Raw genomic sequence first — 18,210 nt, forward strand, 5'->3', positions numbered from 1 at the left:
GACGTGACTAACAGTGGTCTTATTTACTCTTAACTTTTGTATGTGTTATATAATGTATAAAAGTTCAGAGTAAATCTGTGTGTATTTATATATCATATATACATAGTTTATGCGCATATATGTGCATAAATATATGTGTATGACATACATATATCAATATATAACATCCCACAAGAAAGAGCGGGGATGGGCTGCAAGCGCTAGGCACGGGATAGTAAACATTTTAGGCATATTCGGTTGTAGTTTTATATATATATACATATATAGGCATATGTGCATATACACACATATATACACACATACATATGCACACATATAAATGAGTATATATTATACATATATGCATGTATTGTGTGTGTTTATATGTGTGTGTGTACATATATATATATACATGTATATATATATATATATATATAAAAAAAATATTTCTGTTAGTGAAGTTTGGACTGGAACAGTTCGAACTCCGACAGAGAGAGAGGATTAATGCCAGGTGAGCCCACGGGTTTAAAAGAGAGGAAGTAAAGCAGGGATTTACGGGATCACGGGGTCTCTGGGCCCGTGGATTTTGCGGTGTCCCGTTGCGGCAGGACCTGGGCACGCTTGCGGCCTCCCTCCTGGCRCCGAGGGTGCCTGCCGTCCCTCGACCCCCGCGCCTTCTGCCGACGTCTCCCGTCGAGCGATGGGTACTTCAGAAAGGTGCTTACCTGGAGGCGTTGTCCTTCAGCCTTCAGCGTCGCTGGAAGTTGCTCTTGCTCCTAGTCGGGCGCTCCCTTAGGGGTACAGGAACGGGCTCGCCTTTCCGTGTTTCCAGGTAACGCTTAAGAGACAACTTAGGGCCAAACGTAGCGTGTTAATTGCAGCCCCCAGTGCCGGGACTATTGAACGAAAAGTAAGAGTCGCCATGCCAAAGCTGGAGTTGTGCAATGGTTTTGCRGCACTTACGGTTATAAAACAGTACCAAGCCGTGAGTCAGTCTTCACGGAGCAGTTTAACAAAAGAAACTGTATTAATCCAAGCCAGCAGAATAAAAAATGGATGAGAACAGCAAGAAATGCTGCTGGCTTTTCATTCAGGCCAACTCAAAAGGAGAGTGAATGAGAAAATACTATTATTTATTATTATTACTACTGTGTCAGAAGTTTGTCAGTCTGAYGAGAGCCAGGCTGGACAGCATGTGGAGTAACACAGATGTTTTAAGAATATGCACTGATGACGTTTCCAGAGGGAGGACTGATGAGAAGAAAAGTCCACAGCAGGGCACAAGGTAGCTCTCTGGGACGGATGGTCAGAAGGATGTTTGGCTTTAAGATGTGCCAACTGCCAAAGTTTTTATACCAGCATACACTGGAAGAGATCAAGCAGGAAACAATCATAACTTGGAAAGATTTGGTTTTACATTTCTATTCACTGTATGTGAAGCTGGTCACTTCAGTAAATCATAGGTTTAATTGCACAGGTTGCACACTGCTGTTYTAAAAGAAGTGTAACTGGGAGAGTGTGATTTATGATGTCTCTAAACATGATGAATATACTGATATTACATTATATCCTTAAACAAATACCATCAGTTTTATTTTTATTTATAAATACAATTATAAATATACACATTTTTGTTACATTTATATTGTATAAATAAAATCTATGTAAATACATATTATTTATAAATTCTATTTATAACAAGGATTTAAAAACTCCTGTATTTCTGAAAGATATACCTAATAATGTTATAGCTTTTTGTCAAGAATAATATAACAAAGATTAAGATTGCTTTTTTCAGGTAGCTGTATTCTGTGTTATGGACTGTTTCATAACTTTGTGTTCAGTGTCGCAGTTTCCCATGAGTTATAGAGCCACAGCAGACATGTAAATGGTTTATCAGTACAAATTAAATATGTATTCTTTTAATTCTTCTGACAGCTATCTGTGAAGGAGCCTTTTCTTCCTGGAAAATTACCATGGTGCCTCTCATACCTGGGTGGAAAATTATCTGCTCTCAAAAAATATACAGTAGAGGATRAGAGGGAGAGAGTATGTCTTGGAGACCCCCTTACTCTCCATTAGTGCTTTCTCAAGTTTCTACCTCAAAATGACCAGGACTAGCCATTCCCAAACTCCTTGGGTATTTTAGCCTTGCCAAGGTGTTTCCCTCCATGTTTTTTAATGTGATATCTACCATTTAAACCCCATGCAATGTGGTAGCCAGCACCGAGTTGCACAAGGAAGGCATTAGCTGGGTGTTTATCAGAATAGGGATAAAAAAGCCCATGCAAGGAAAGCAGCCGTCCTTTCTTTCCCTCTTCTTCCAGCAGCCTGAACGTTTTCCAGGGATACATGGGCTTGCGAGGAGGAAGGTCCCCGTCTTGCTTTCAGAGCCTGGCTCCCTAGCCCAGGAGGGCCTGGYGAAGCTAAGAGTGTTTTAGTTCATTTTTCACCCGGTTGAGGCAAACCCCCTCCACCTGCCATGCTGCATCTAGTCTYCTCCTGCACCTCGTTTTTGTGTGCCATGGAGGGGGCACGAATAAGGAAAGCTTACGTCTGATTTTTTATGTGTTACACTTCCTCCTCCTGTTACCTTATGTAGCTGGTGCTGTCCTTGTGGAAGCTGACTATTCTGAATACCCAGAGAAAGTACTTTAACATGTTTGTAACACAAACTGGCCTGCTGCAGCCCTCACACCGCACTGCTGAAATTGCCAGAGGTCAGACGGGGGCTAGGCAGATAGTGGGCCGCATGATGAAGGAAATGTTGCAGGGCAGAGATAGGAGGTGGAATCGGGAATGAGCAAGTTAAGTGAGTGTGGGGTGAAAAGATTTCCAACTGTGGTAGCTTTTAGGAGCAGTGTTAAGAYTGCCTGCTGCAGGTGCCGTCCAGCACACACATCCAGGTTTCTATAGTGGGGAGATTGGGGTGCAAGAAYATTATGCAACTGGATCTCGCCCTGAAACTGAGCTGGGTTGTGACTGGGAACATAGTAATTATTTGTAGCTTSAGTAACACAGATGCAGCCAGAGGCACTGGTGCAAATACTTGAAATTATTTGGTGATAAGAAACGCGGCACTTGCTAAAAAGGCAGCATGCGCATCAAACAAAACAAACTAGTAAAGGAAAACTGATTTATCTTAAAAGTCTGATATTTCCAAATGTAGCCCCTGCGCATTTGTAAGCCTCCAAAGCAAGCRGCTGAAGGATGCTGTGAGGTCCTTTCTGTTGTATCCTTTCATCCTTCCCATAACCTCAGCTGACYTAAGAGTAGCTTTGAACTTTCATTTGTCCCCAGATTTGCTTCTGAAATCATCAAAAAATTAAAGCCCTTAATTCCCTAGGTAGTTATAAACAATACCATAATATTACTCACTGCAAAAAAAATAATCTTAGTTGTCCCATCATCGTTAAACATACAAACTTACAAGGTTTACAGGCCTAAACCTATGAACCTAAACCTGTAATTAAAGTTACACTGGATAAAATACTCCAGTAAAAGAAAGTCAGGGCTGACAGTCTTTTATATACTCTTGTGACTACACTGCTTTCAAAAAAATGTCCTGGGCCTTAGTAAACAGCACTGAGTGAGCAGTAGGGTGAAGGCAAGGCTGGGTTGTGAGTCGGCATGTGGTGAAAGGTCRCAGCTGAAATGTATTTGCACAAGCTTTTCTGAGATCCAGGGTGTATCATGCAGGCCCCTAACAATTTTTCTCTTCTTGCTCTCTCACCCTCACACTGAGATTTTATAGATTGCGTCTTTTCTTATGAACATTTCTCATTACTTTTGTTGCTGACTTTTTAAGAGGAATCTCCAGTGCATCCTTGTCTTTTATTTTCTCTCTTGTGCAAGACCTGCAGCAAGTAGCCAGAGAAAGATGGACACAGCTTCTTCCAGAATCAGTTAGTGCTGCTCTCTGAGTTAGCTATTGCCCCCCATTTTTAATAAGATATTGATACTATTACTTAATTTCTTGGGAATTAAATACAGGAATTCCCACTGCCAACAGCTGTTGTCTACTAAGCAGAGCCTGCCAGCATATTTTGATATTGCTGCATGCCTTTGTACGTGTGCCTCTACCTCTTTCTTCTTGGTACAATGCAAGAGATAGGACTTGCCAAGCATTGCAAAATACTGAGAAATACCACTGGAAAACAAGACTATATAATTAGTAGTAATAGTAGCCACAAGAATGGGATGTCAACATTCAGTTCAAGCCAGCGTGTCTAGTCTCTTCACTTTAATTTTTCTCTTTTCCTGTTCAYGCACAGCTTCAATGTCCTGTTCCCCTGCTTTTTGCCTTCCCCAATTCTGTTTTCCTGYCTGATTTGCTTCATGCTGCTTCCAGCGTTCCTTCTCCAACATGCAGAGGGACAGACTCGCCTCTACGTCATTTATGTGCTAATGACTGCTACAGAAGAGTATTTTTTAGTATTTAGCACTTTCAGAGAGCAAAACACTTTCTGAAAAGACTTTCTTTCCTGGGGAGAAGTGCACAGAARAAAGAACACCTGACAAAGTCTAGTTGTTTAATACATACTAGAAACTACTCTGATGTGAGTATGTGCAAACAAAGCATAAAAAACAATAACCCAGTATAAACTAGATACCTGTCCCATCCTTTGGGTCCTTAGTTTTTTTTCTTTTTTCTTTTTTTTTTTTTAATTTATTGGCATTTTACAGTGACAGTGATCAGCACGGGTAAAAACGGAGCCTAGCATCTGTCTGCAATGGCAGCAAAGGCAGCAGGGTGAAAAATGGCAAGGTCTTTTTTTTTTTTTTAAAAAAAAAAAAGAGCTTAAAAAGCTTAGTTGCTTTAATTTGCTAAATTAATCCCTTGGGAATTGCCAGCTGAAGGTGGCCAGAGAGGCTCACTGTGCTGGGAGCTCCTGTTCCCCTTAAACCTGGTGGTTCCTGCACATACACAGGATTTCGCCCTGATGCAAAGCCTGTGGTGCTGTCTGTGTTTGCGACAAGTAGCGGAGCTGGCTGCTCCCTCGGGAAAGTAACGCTGCAAACCTAGGCCGAGGGGAAGGCGGTCATTTCTCTGCGCCCCGGCCAAACAGAGCGCAGAAGAGCCAAGGCAGGACGCGCRGCAGCAGCGACTACAGTAACGAGCTCTGCAGCCTTCTGCCTCCCTCCCTTGCCATCCTCCCTCCACCCCCAAGACCTAACAGATACCTTTCCAGAAGACCAGCGCTTTATCTTCCCTCCTCCTCCTCTACCCGACCTCGGTTCAGTTTTTTTCCTCTGCTTGTTCTTCTGTTCCCTTTTTGACTGTCTCACCACTTTGTTTGCTGTCTCTTCTTGTGCGCGCCTGCTCGCTCCCCTCCCGCGGCTCTCCCCAGGCAGGCCTGCTTGCCCCTTCTTGTTTATGCCTTGCGAGCCTGCGTGCTTTTCCAGTCCCTCCAGACTCTGTTTTGCCTTCAAAATCTCGCCCTGCTTCTATCACCAGGATTTCMTTTTGACCCCGTGCAATCTGGCTTATGGTCTCAGCCACCAAAATCTCTTTTATGAACCGGGTGGCTGTAGGGACAGACCCCTGAGTAGAGAGACAAAAATGGCAATGTAAGAGGGCCTTCTTGCCGGCTGAGCTTGTACCTGAGCTCCAAACAGAAAYCCACAGCACCAGAACTGCGACTCTGTAACGTCATCTGTGCACGATTTCCTGCTGGTTTAAGTACAGCTGTTAAAAGTGTGATTTCCTTGTCTCCACTTCCTGCTTCCTCATCCCAGCAGACGTAACCACACCAGCAAAAGCTTTTAATCACAGGGCAAGGCAAGAGCTCCAGACACTTTCCTCTGACATGCTGGTTGCTCCAAAATGTGGCATTTGCTCCTGCTGCAGCTTTCACAGTTGCTTTTCCCCCTTTCTTTCACTGGGCTGTTGCAGTATCTTCTATGACTCCATCCTGCCCTCTCTCCCTGCTGCATAACAGAGGAACAGGAACTGGGTGTATCTGGCTACTCTATGTTTGAAAAATAAAGTGTTGTGGTTCTGCCCTTTTCATCATACCTCTAATCTGCTCACACTTTAGCAAGCTAAACACGGCTGCTCTGTAGCCTTTGGATTTTGGCCAGAAAGCTTGCTATGGAGATTGKTCCTGCTTTCTTGCTTACCCTTTTTACTGCAGCCTGTGCTCAAACTAAACCAGTTCAGCCTACCAGAACAAGGAACCTACTTAGTCCTGTTTCTGWAGGCAGATTTAACTGAGTACACTTCATGGGCTTGCCAGTCAAGATTGTGGCAATTGACTGAATACTTCATGAAGAAGCCACTGGCRTACCCACTTATCCACTGAGATCTCCTTCCTTGTTTAGCAAAACATCATTTCGGGGCCTATCCTCTCTGTACTGTTTTCTGAAGCGGCTTCTCAAATGTCTGTAACTTACCAGCTCAGTCTTACTAGCCACTGATCATCCTCCGCATCCTTTGAGGCTAAAAATGCATACAGGGTCTACGTAAATTATTTTGCTTGCAGGCAGGTAAGCACACGCTCTTTCCTTGCCCTTGACCATTCCACTGAGACCATGCCATTTTGGTGAATACAGCAATACAAATTTCTTAATGGAGTATACTGCACAAGGCYTAGAGGGAACTGAAGGCCTCCCCAAAAAAAAAAAAAAATGGTGATAGGTTCCTGCAGGCTGCAGTCTTTCTTAGTGACAAGACTAGGCTGTGGATCAGACCCTACATTTTTGTGTATTTTTAAAATCTGTTAAAAATTGWTTTTTTTTGWTTTTTTTAGCTTAATTTTAAAATCAATTTGCCAATCAACATGTTTGTGCTTGTTTCAGGTTCACCATCTCAATGGAGGCAGTACCAGRCTGGGTCCCAGCAGTGGGTTTCACACTCTTGCCCCACGCAGGAGGATTCTTAGGAGGCAAGATAACCAAAAAGGAGATCCCAGTGTGGTATGAATCTCTACAGAAGCCATCCTGGCGTCCACCTAACTGGGTGTTTGCACCTGTTTGGGGAACTCTCTATACATCCATGGGGTATGCTTTTCACATTGTATTAAGGCACTTACCTTAAGTTAGTACCTTAAGTTGCTTATTGTACTGTGCTGGATCAGAAACTGTATTATTGTATTCCCGTGGCTCTATATATGTAAGAAACTGTGTCACGCTACCTGTTCAGCAGGTAGAAACATGTTTTGGGAGTTGTGCGTGGGTTTGATAGGACACTGCTTTGCATGTACATCAAAAGCAGGAGTTTGAAAAGCTGCCATTAATTATATTAATTAGCTTTCCTCATTCACTCTGAGGGGGAGACATGCCAAGTTGTGCAGTGATGGAGCCAGGCAGCCCCAAGATCTCTTCTACGTATGTCCTTTAGTAATTTTAAAATTAAAAAAAAAGGGGGGATTGGGATGGAACTGTTCTGACAGAGCTCAGTTAAAAACAGCCAAAATCAAAACAAATATATGAAATATATTTTGAAATAAAACTGCCAGGCTCTAAAACTCTAAATGTGTGAAACCAGCGCCTGCCTTATTTAACTAGTTTAAAATACTTGACAATACAGCGATTACTGTCAAATGAACAGGATATCATGAGGCCAAATACTATTCCTACAGGTAGCTTAAACATTTAATATTACTATATTCTGGCAGCTGTTACTTTTAATAAGATGTAGCAAAATCATTTATAGAGGTAGGTTGCCCTTGGAGATTGTTGTTGCGTGTTTGTGCAGTTATAATATTCCTCACAGACTACTCCAGAATTAGCAGTTCCCCTCTCCCAACATAACATGTTYTTATTATTAACTCCTATTGAGCAGTGTCAGAGAGTGCAGTGGCACACTGCTATCAGAGCCTGAACAGAGGCTGGTGCAGTRCCAAGTACAAAGTGGTGGTTTGTTTCCCTCCCACACTTCTTCATTAATACTGCTAAACCAATAGTAATTATTTTGGGGCCACAGTATGCATTTTATATCCTACCACTGCCAYCTCTTCCATTATGCCACTGCACTTTAAGTGATTCCTACCTCGTGTATAGCACTGGCTTAACCAAAGAAAGTTTCAGAGAGATCAACTCTTTTCCAAGTTGAGATTACATAGTCACCCTGCTGGTTATCTTAAATAGCRCAGTCTGATATAAAATATAGCAGTGATACAGTGTATCTGAAAACGTATCTGAATGCTAAAGTTTCTCTCCCACACTTTCTCTCCTCTTGGTTTCCTTGTCTTTCAAGAAAAGCTTTGTAGTTTCTGCAGCCTCATGTGCTGTGCCCCCTTTTCTGTCTGTAGTCTTTCTCCTCTTCTACAGAGTATTTTTTWAAAAATCTTCTTCCCTCTTGTATATTCAGGGAGTTAATACTGGAATCAGAGCACTGTTGTCCTATGATTCAATAAAAGATGCCTTTATCAATGAGACAAGAGCTCGYTGCCTTTCCTTGAAGGGTGTCCTTCACATTGCTCAGTTCATAATCCCCAGTGGCTATGGATTCCTCATCATAAACCTGGATATCAAGCTAAACATTTTAAAAATCCAGCTGTGACAACTGGTCATTTACTTTGACAGTATCACAATATCAGTGTATTCGGAGGTGGGTGCTCTAGGTTATGTACCRAACGTATAGAATCCGAGTCTTTTTCCTCAGTGATTATAACCAGTCCTTTCCTTCTGTAAACCATCATGCACTCACATTCCTTGGAATGATCAAGACATCTCACTCCTTTAGAATCAATACATTAAAAGCAAGAAATAACTGAAAATAATAAGCTTACATGATGGTCTTTCTGACATTTAGTTTCCTTAGCAGACTTRTACATCATGATCTTGTTCCGAAGTGAAAGTTAGATCTGTGAATAACCATAAGCACACACTGGAGCTCTTTAAATCACTTAGGAGCAGATTTGATGCCTTTTAGGAAGAGAAAATGTGAAGTTTCTCATCCTTTTTTCTTTCTTTCCCAAACCATCTACTTCGTGCAATCAAACTGCCAAAGCTGTCTGGTTTAGTTCTTATGAAAGAAATGGCCAGGAAGCAATCTTGGGTCATCAACCAAGCCAAATGGGGGAAAAAAATACTGTTTGCAGACAAACTTATGCAAATATGCATACAGATGTTTGCTACTAGAACACATAATGCTTAAAAACTGGCCTCCATCTTTGCTCCACCGTGACATCCGTCTGAGCCCCCTGCTGTCCAGCACAGTACAGAGTTCAGTTCACATTGCTACCAAGATGGAGTCTGTATTCTGGGTACAAATACTGAAACGTGGATATAATTTAGGATATTGGCATTTTATCCAGGGCAGTGTATGGTCTCTTGGAAGGGCTGGATAGTCATCTGGATTGAAATCTAGCTAATACCTAAAGTCAAAGTCAAATGAGCAGAACAAAACTGACTGCTCCCTGCTGTATTCAGGCTTCTTAAGTGCAAAAATAAACCTTGSCTTAGTAAACCTCTCAAGTACAAAGGATTCTCTTCTTTGGCAGCTTTTGTTCAGGGACCCCTCCAGTAGACTGTCTGGTGGCATGAAGATCATCTGTTCAGAATCTTCCAACCTGGCTGGAAGATCCTTCAGTAGCCAGGATCCCATAGACAGGAAGAGTGCTCCTTGCTGTTATTTTTTTCCTTGAAAATCCTAAGATCTTTGTTCCCCTCATCTTTGTCTCCTCCCTTCCAAAATCTGATTATGGGATTSCTTATGCTCTAACACYGTCCACACCATACTTACCTGTTTTKGGGCTGCTACTCRTTTTGCTCATTAGCACTTCAATTCCTGTTTCTCCCRTATCTTCATTTCAACCATTTGAAAATCAGTTTCTTTCTATTCTAAAGCATCATCTGCCATTATTGAAATTACAGTTTCTTCACAATTTGGAGACTTACCTTTTCCATTCAAGCCCTAGACTTGCTTCAATTTCAATACACCATTCTCTTTAAAGACTGAAATGCAGTATGTTATCTGCTTCTCTGCACCTAGAAATGAGAGCTCTAGCTACACAGGGAACTCCTCTCTCCATACTGCTGTCTGCAGCATATGAGATCTTCTTTTCTAAATGCAGTTAGACTTCTGACACTGAAATAATTTCATCTGACCAAGACTGCAGTTGCTTTCTAGCCAATGTGCAGAATTACATCTTACGTTTGCTTTCTTYAGATATGGCTCCTACCTGGTGTGGAAGGAACTGGGGGGCTTCAACGAAAAGTCTGTGGTTCCCCTGGGTCTGTATGCAGGGCAGCTGGCATTAAACTGGGCATGGACTCCCATATTTTTTGGAGCTCACAAAATGGGATGGGTAAGTGGAAAAACAAATTTCTTAAGCATAGACTTCTGCTTTTTTTTACAAGATGCTACGGTAAGTTTGGGGTTGTATTTTTTCCCTCCTTGAAAATAATCCAGATTCATATTATTGGTATAGAATATGACTTGGCCAGTAGTTATCGAAAATCCTCTTCAATGCATGCTTGCAACTGCCTGAGAGAATTTACCTATCTAAAGCATCATTAAATGTTTAGATTTCAAGTAACTCTTTCTGTCACCTTTTGATAAGAGCTTTGTGCAACTAAAAGAGTAAAYGCTTATGCTTTAGCAAAATTCCTAGGTACCTCTTCGGCAAATAGCTGCAATAAGAATGTTTCATAACATTACTCAGCTAATCGGTACCATATTAGATAAGACTAATTTTCTGTAGTCTGCAGAGAAAAAAGATAGCCTCCAGGATAAAAACTAACAATAAAAATAAAAATGATTTGCCTGGTCCACCAAATAAACAAGTAATGCTGTAACAGTGGAACACTTTGCTATCTGTCATTAATTCATCCATGCCACATCTCTACAGGCAGTATCAGACAGAAAGAGGGGAAGTTACCTAGCAAAGTGACTTGCTCAAAGTCATACAGGGGTGATAGTCTTCCTGCTGCCAGAAAAAAGGGGGTGGAAGGCGTTTTATTCTCCCTCCTCTGCTCCTAGATGGAGTTTTTGTGACCATTCTTGTGCCTGTTAGATCTTCCTGTGAGTCAACTCAACTCGCTAAGTCAGGCTAGCTTTGAGAGCAGGGAACAGCTCACAGAAGGATCCWGCAAGTGCCAATGCAAACAACTTAGAAAGATCCATATAAATCCTGTCTAGTCAAGAAAATGCAACAAGTAGAGTACTAATGACATTTCTGTGTTTCAGGGGTTGGTGACTCTCCTACTCACCACTGGTACAGCAACAGCTACAACTGCTTCCTGGTATAACATCAACAGAACAGCAGCGTATTTGATGGTTCCTTATTTAGCTTGGTTAACCATGGCTTCTGTGCTCAACTACCGTATCTGGAAGGACAATCGCAACAAGAAAGCTGAATAAAGAATTCTCTTAGGAGAGAGAGATCAGCCAAAAGATGTTTTTTAAAGTTTTCTAAAATCACCTTCCTGTGTTTTTAGCTGAACTACTTAACACTATTAGGCAAAGTGACTGCTAATTACTTTTTGACAGAGCAGTACTTGTTCAAAACAMATGTGTCTTTACTAGACAAGTCACAAAGTCACAAGGTGCATGCCTTGGTGAGTTTTATAGCACAATAGAAGATAGTGATTAARAAAATACTAGTTTTTCTATATTATAGCATTACAGTTTGTATGACAACAGCAWTTTAACTAAAAATGAGCACAAATTACAACTTCACTATGTTCAGAGGTAGAAGTCAACAATCAACAAACATAACTATGGCCTGAATCTTTTATATGTTTTCCACTAGACAGTGCTTTAGTGTGGTGAAGTACTCATCCCACTAGAGCTGCCAGGTGTTTGTCCTCCAATCATTATATTCTGGAAATACTTAAGATCAAATCTTTTTCAGAATTTGTGCCTTCCCACTTTAAACCATAGTATAATCTGAAGGTCAGCTATATGTATTAAACTTCATATAACTTACTATATTTGCTTCTCTGTTTTTATTGCTTTTAAACAGTTTTAAACAGAAAGCTGCTAATGGCAGCAGGATGCTGTAGCCTTGAAGATAGGCCCTTCATCTCCTCTCACCATTGCAGTAAGCACGACAAAAAAGGAAAAAAAAAAAACAAAAAAGAAAAACCCACAGTAGATTTGATGCACACAGCCAGAAACGGAGAGCATCCCAATACTCAGTACCCCTCAGAACACTCCTCTGAGTTACTGCCAGCAGCACTAGCCCAGCAGTAGGATGGAGGCACCTGCCTGGACCCTCAGCACAGCGCCAGATCACCACAAAACCTCCAGCATGGAGGCAGCTGCCAGGCCACAGATGGGTCTGCTACCCATTTCCAAATACAGCAGTGCCTGCATGGGCCCTGCAGCTACCATGGCATCTCTCACCTGTGCCTTCTCACTTCAGCTGCTTAAAAACAGAAACACAAGTTTCTTCTCTTCAGGGTTATGGCAGCCAATGTTATGACATAGGCTGCTGTCCTATTAAATATTTTTTTTGTCTAAGGGTGTAAGAAGAGAGGAACTATTTTTGCCCACAGCTTGTGGTCCACTGCAGATATGCTGCTTTAAGTCATTCTCCTGGTTTGCTACATCCGACATCCTTGTTCCCTTTGTGATAGGGAAAGCTTTGCCTTTACTCTAGGCCCACAGTCATTTTGTTATTGCTTTTCAGTTACTTTGCAGGCAGKTTACCTGAAATGCCTTTTACTCTCCTAGAAACCAGAAAGAGACCTGCTGAGCAGCCCATACRTCCTCTTATGTCTAGTCTCAAGCACTTATTACTATATTCTGCATCACAGCTGAATGGTTTTCTGTAGAAAGGTAGAATAGTCACACCATCTACAGCAAGTGTTAACCTGTTTCTTTAATCGCAATTCAAATTAGGAGTCTAAAAGTTCTGACTCATGAACAGGAGACTTGAATATGGCTTTTGGTGCTGCTTCTGGCTGTGCAGTCCACCTCTCTTCTGCCCCATCTATGCAGTGACTGAACCTTCACAAGACTTCCCCCGCCCCAGCTCATTTCACTAAGTGAAAATAAGTAGATGCCTGCAGAAGATAATTTTAAAGTACTCATATTAAGTGCCTGAATTAGCCTAAAACATCCCTCTCCCCTCCTGAGCACAYGAAGGATAACTCATTGCATACTAGAAGCAAGGTTTAGAACATTTACAGTTTTATATTTGCATCTTGCTCTAAAGCAGATTGATTGCTGCAACCATYTAGAAAAAAAAATACTGCCTATTTAATGGACAACAGAAATTTTGTAACTTCTGCATACACAGCAGTTTTAGATGATATTTATGTTACTTTATAAATTTACTCTCATTTGAGGAGGGAGGGGAGATTAGAGATGATTTATTTTAAATCCCAACCCATTTGTCCTAGGCTCTAACATTTTATTGAAAAATGAAAAGAGCCATCAAATCTTCCATCTCCTTAGCCTGGTAGTTCACTGCACTGAAATACTGTATTATTCTCTTAGCAAAAGCAGTTATCTGACCTGAGTCTGCAAAGTATTTTATTTAATGAAGTTAGTTTGCTTTCCTCCTTAAAGATACTTCACCTTTGTGTAGGCAGAAGGGAATGAGATACCCAACAGTTAACAAATCTGTCTTTCCCACCTTGTTTTAGCATTTGCTAAATCAGARAACTCAGAACTATCACACTACAACAGAATGCTAACTTCAATCACCAAATGACTTTACATGCAGATTTCAGCAACTGATGAGTAGGTTTTGCAGGAGTATCAGGACTTTAACTAAATACTTTTTTTGCAATCAAGCTTTATGTATTTGATTCATGCTGAACTTAACACATGCAACCTTAAAATACCTTGGTTCACCTCAACCTATGCACTAAAACATTTTTAGATCTTTGTGTAACAAAAGTTTTTTTTTTTTTTTTAAAAAAAAGCAAACTAACTCCAAAATGATTCAGTAAATTATAATTTTAATAGAGAGAAGCTGTACAATGTTTCCCAGCAAGCATGAGTTATGCTACCTGAGAAACATATCAAATGTTCCAGTTACCATTCTATTTTCTGGTCTCCCGTATTCAATAAAAGAAGACATTTGGTCAACAGAAATTGATGATATAAAACTAAGCAAGACAAGGAAAATACAGAGAAAATGATTATGTATGGTATACACGTATTCTTCTGATACGACAGTTTTTTTTTCCTGGGTTACCAGTATAGGAAGATACTTGCATAAGCAGCTCATAGAACTGACATAAATATTGCTGTTAAGCAYATCTTGTAAAGTAAATTATTAATGGAGTCAGGCCTCCTGTGCCTAGACGATACATGTCACATGGCAGTTGTCTAGTTCGTCCAGAAACAGGGTGCTGAAGACATCATTAAAAAACGTAGGGTGGTACTTGCAGGCTCTATCACAGTCAGGATTAAAGTTCACCTCCAGAATCTGAGGCTGCATAATTCTTTTCCCTGGAAGGGAGAACACAAACATTGCCTTTTTAATACAAGCTGTATTTACATCCTGAATCATTACTTGTCTTTAAGTCAGAGAGCCTGTAAAATGGCTGAAAACAGCCATCTTTTATGACCCAAGTGAGTGAGTTTTTTATTTGTTTTAGTATGTTTGCTTTTGTGGTGAAGGAGGTTTTGTCTACCACTGTTASCCAGAAAAGAACATATCCAACAGATTCTGCAATCACTACACTAATCCAAGGCCTCATTTAGAATGAGAATTTGCAGCTATGCGWTATCCATACAACTGTCTTACTTGATGTAATCTGAAACATCTTCCAGAAAGGTTTGCTCTTTCTTTCATGTTTTGGGTTCCAAACTTCCTTTCTTAAAACTGTTACATATCTACCTTTCTAGTTCTAGCAATCCTGGTTCCTTTAAACTCCAGCAAATATGTCCCACCTGCCACTTCATCTTACTCCTAGAAGGAAATCAGAAAGTTTAACTTTCTTGTAAAACTTGATCAGTGCAATTCAGACAGGAATCGAATGTATTCTGTGCAAAGACAAACAAGAGATTTTATTTACTGCCTGGTACTGAGACCACAGCTGAGGGTACTAACTTCTGGTACGTTGGTAAGCCGTGCTCTGCTCTGCAGAGCAGCAGCTAACCCATTTGTCCATAGGCTGACTACAGGATTACAGCCATGACATTGGCATCCATGCCCCCTGCGCTTCTGGGTGAAAAATGATAGATGCCTTGAAGATCTTGAAAAGGCTGGACACTYACACAGCTCCTGTTCAGCCAGGGCTGCAAGGTGAGCTTGCTCCTTTTACTACAAYCCTTCTCTTGGAATTAATATTGGCGAATTGCTTTGGTCTACCTCTCCCATTCRAGACAACCTCAGGAGAGGTAACTATCTAGCTCACAGAGCATCCAATGTGGATGTAGCAGACACATTCAAACCTTTGCTCCACCTGATCTGGATAGGAGAGACTCAATTCTTTACCCCCTGTTTCTCAGGGGAGTATGCCAGTCACTCCACCACTACCTACTCTGAGACTCTTGCGATCTCCTACTGCAGTCCCCTCGCTCCATGAAAATGATTCAGTAGTTACACAATCAACCTCAGGCAGCACCCAACCAACACACAGCATCTAGCCACTACCTCAAGCAATCACGGGTACAAGGAATGAACTTCTCTCACATCCTGCGCACCACAGGAAAAGAGTACACTCAGTTCTGTTGAATATTGCCCCGGAAGTCCTCGTGTCTCAAGTCTCTGCTGCTTTCTACCTACAAGAGGTAGATGTCTGGCCTGGGCCATGCTTACACTACATTTTTGAGCCTCCCGGTAAGAAATAATTCACCTCAACTTGCAAATTTTGTTACCAGTTCTCCAAGACTTTGGTTGGAAGAAAGGCTCTAGGTTAGCCATGCTGTGGCACTAATATGAAAGCAGCTTCACATACACCTTCTCGCACAGACTTTGCCACATGTAAACCTGGCAACAACTGAGTGACAGTCCTCAGTGACAGAACATCAACAGCACTGAAATGGTGAACCTGGTCCCTTGCCTGCTTTAATAAGCAGCTATGCCTTCTGAAGGCACCAGGCCAAGCCAGAGTTTAGTAAGACAGTAAGATGTCTTTGAAGTTTTTGTAAAGAGACAGACATTTCAGACCTTCTCTCCCCATAAACTGGAAAGGAAATCTGCTGTTGTCAGAGTGACAAGACTGTTGTACTGCTGCCTTGATTGTTTGCCAAGAATGGCAATTGCAGGGGCACAAGGCAGGCAAGGACACGACTGAGTGCACTTAGCAGCTCCCCTCACATTGTTATTAAGCTGTGCAGCAGATTCTAACCCCACCACTCTGCAACTCCAGACATGCTTTGATGTCAGGGGGAGGCACTGAGATCACACAGCTCACTGCTTGAAAAACAGCAAGCATTCAGGCAAGAGGTAARATTCAAAAAAAGGTATGGAAATAAAATGAATGCAGTGTTCAAGGAAAGGGGTGTCTCACCATCTCTGCTGGTGTYCCATTTAAGCATCAAGTCAATGGCATATATTGCTCTTGATGATGGATAATCACAGATTCCAAGAGGTGCAGGTTTAGCTGAAGCAACTTGAAACAATTCAGCAAATGCCTTAAAAATATCTGCCTAAAGAGAGGAAAARATATCTGAATGAGATACAGAAGTTCCATAAAAGCAACAAATGTTTATCATTTCGTTCACGAAGCTTTTTAAAGTGCTTGCATAAATTACACTAGCCAACAGATGAAAATCCACCCAGCATCAGCTCCAAAGTGTGCATTTAGACAAAGACCAACACTGTGGAAGTGCTGGGCAACATTCAAGGTTTTCTTTTTTTTTGAAGAATACAAATACTACAGAAATGCTGAAAATAGGGCATTTAATATTAGAAKTAAATCCCTTCTCAGGCATTATGTACAGTATTACACTTATGCATAGAGGAGAGGGAAAACTCAGAAGAGTTTTGTGAATACCGGCAGTGTGGCTCCAAAGTTTTGACTTTTTTTGCCTCTTAATTACATTACAATACAAAACAAAGCTCAAAAGCAAAGAAAAATCTTCTACCCAGCTAGCCTCTCCTAAAAAGGTTATTGATGGTGGTAAGSACATGGAGAGTTTAAGGAGATACTACACTGGTATTTCCAGAAAYAATCAGATATCCAGTATGAAGGGAAATAAGACTGAAAGAATGTCCAGGGGCAATTTTTAGCATGAAGTCTATACTGAAGTGAACTGTTCTATCTGCAAATGGAAAAGTGGTGTAATTCTTAGTATTCTGTACACAGTACAGCTTTGGGTAGCCTGCAAGTCTGGCTTTTATCCTTTKCCCCCATGTCTACCCTTCTACTGCTTGTAAAAACTTAAATCTAATGCTGCAACACCTGTTGTGCTCTGGGTGTCTTTTCTGGGATATGGACTTACAGCCAAAACCAATACAAATTGATTTATGGTAGTCTACCCACAGCTGAGCAATTTATTTACTTTTGAAAGCATASGCAGAAATAAGTGCTCTTTTATCATTCCTTCTGCATGTTCTGGTTCCTAATAAAGAGGCAAGAATTCAACAGTTCTGTGTGCATTTCTGAATCATTTCTTTGCATGCAGTTTTTTCTTTCAAGAATTACTGAAGAGCAGAGAGAGAGTAATCATCTGCCTTCCAGTATAAATCATTGAACTTCTTTGACATAAAATATGCCTTTGTATTAGAGAACCATCTGTTTTGATGTGAGAGTCATTAAGGCAGCGACAGGGCTCAGSTCAACTCTCCAAGAGAAAGAGGTTGGCACAGCACCTAGAAATTCTGCATTCCCAAAGTCAGAATTTAACAAATAGGGATCAGGTTCTGGACTTGAGAGTTCAAAGATATTACACTGGTGGTAAACACCCCCTCCCCCATCCCCTCCACAGGAGACAGCTGATCTTTTGTTTTCTTTTAAAYAGGCTGCAGTGTGCAAATGCASCCTTTGCACTCTCASGTGCCAGCGTAAGCCCTGAAGCGCAGGAGCCCTTGAGGAGTAGGCCAGTGTGCTTATTTCTATCAGCCACTTTAGCACAGTTAGGCACATCCTGAGAAATAACGATTACACAGATGCTTTACAGGAGAAAGATGAATTGCTGACTTACTTGTACTGTTGTCCATGGRTATTCTGGATACTGTTTTTCAAACAGAGGAACAAATTCTTCACAATGTACCTAAAACAGTTTAGTAACAAACATTACTCAGTCATTCCCAACCAAAACAAACATCAAACTGTTTTTGCAGGTAGAGAAATAGAGAATTTGACAGCTCTGGAACCCCTTCCTTGTTCTAGAGTTTCTTACTATAAAAAAATACACTAAAGTATTTGAAA

The 18,210-nt window shown here is 41.1% G+C and overlaps 2 protein-coding genes across 3 annotated transcripts in view; one reads left to right on the top strand and one right to left on the bottom strand.

Annotated features, from left to right (window-relative positions):
- Nucleotides 1–6,753: 6,753 nt before the first annotated feature.
- TSPO (translocator protein) lies at nt 6,754–11,858 on the top strand. The gene is made up of 3 exons (XM_085324423.1): nt 6,754–6,981; nt 10,097–10,235; nt 11,117–11,858. The coding sequence occupies exons 1-3, from the start codon at nt 6,794–6,796 to the stop codon at nt 11,288–11,290; spliced, it is 501 nt and encodes a 166-aa protein (XP_085180549.1). The 5' UTR covers nt 6,754–6,793; the 3' UTR covers nt 11,291–11,858.
- Nucleotides 11,859–13,825: 1,967 nt separating this feature from the next.
- TTLL12 (tubulin tyrosine ligase like 12) overlaps nt 13,826–18,210 on the bottom strand; it is a 29,371-nt gene continuing 24,986 nt past the window's right edge. For both annotated transcript variants that reach the window (XM_085324422.1, XM_085324421.1), the window contains 3 exons: nt 17,984–18,052; nt 16,348–16,486; nt 13,826–14,338 (listed from right to left, as the gene is read on the bottom strand). In XM_085324422.1, coding sequence (XP_085180548.1) covers nt 14,187–14,338; nt 16,348–16,486; nt 17,984–18,052 — 360 coding nt within the window. In that variant the 3' untranslated portion in view covers nt 13,826–14,186. The remainder of the gene's footprint in view (nt 14,339–16,347; nt 16,487–17,983; nt 18,053–18,210) is intronic.

This window comes from Rhea americana, unplaced genomic scaffold (assembly GCF_003343005.1).
Source record: "Rhea americana isolate MKP2758 unplaced genomic scaffold, rheAme1 scaffold_91, whole genome shotgun sequence".
Taxonomy (NCBI): Eukaryota; Metazoa; Chordata; class Aves; order Rheiformes; family Rheidae; genus Rhea; species Rhea americana.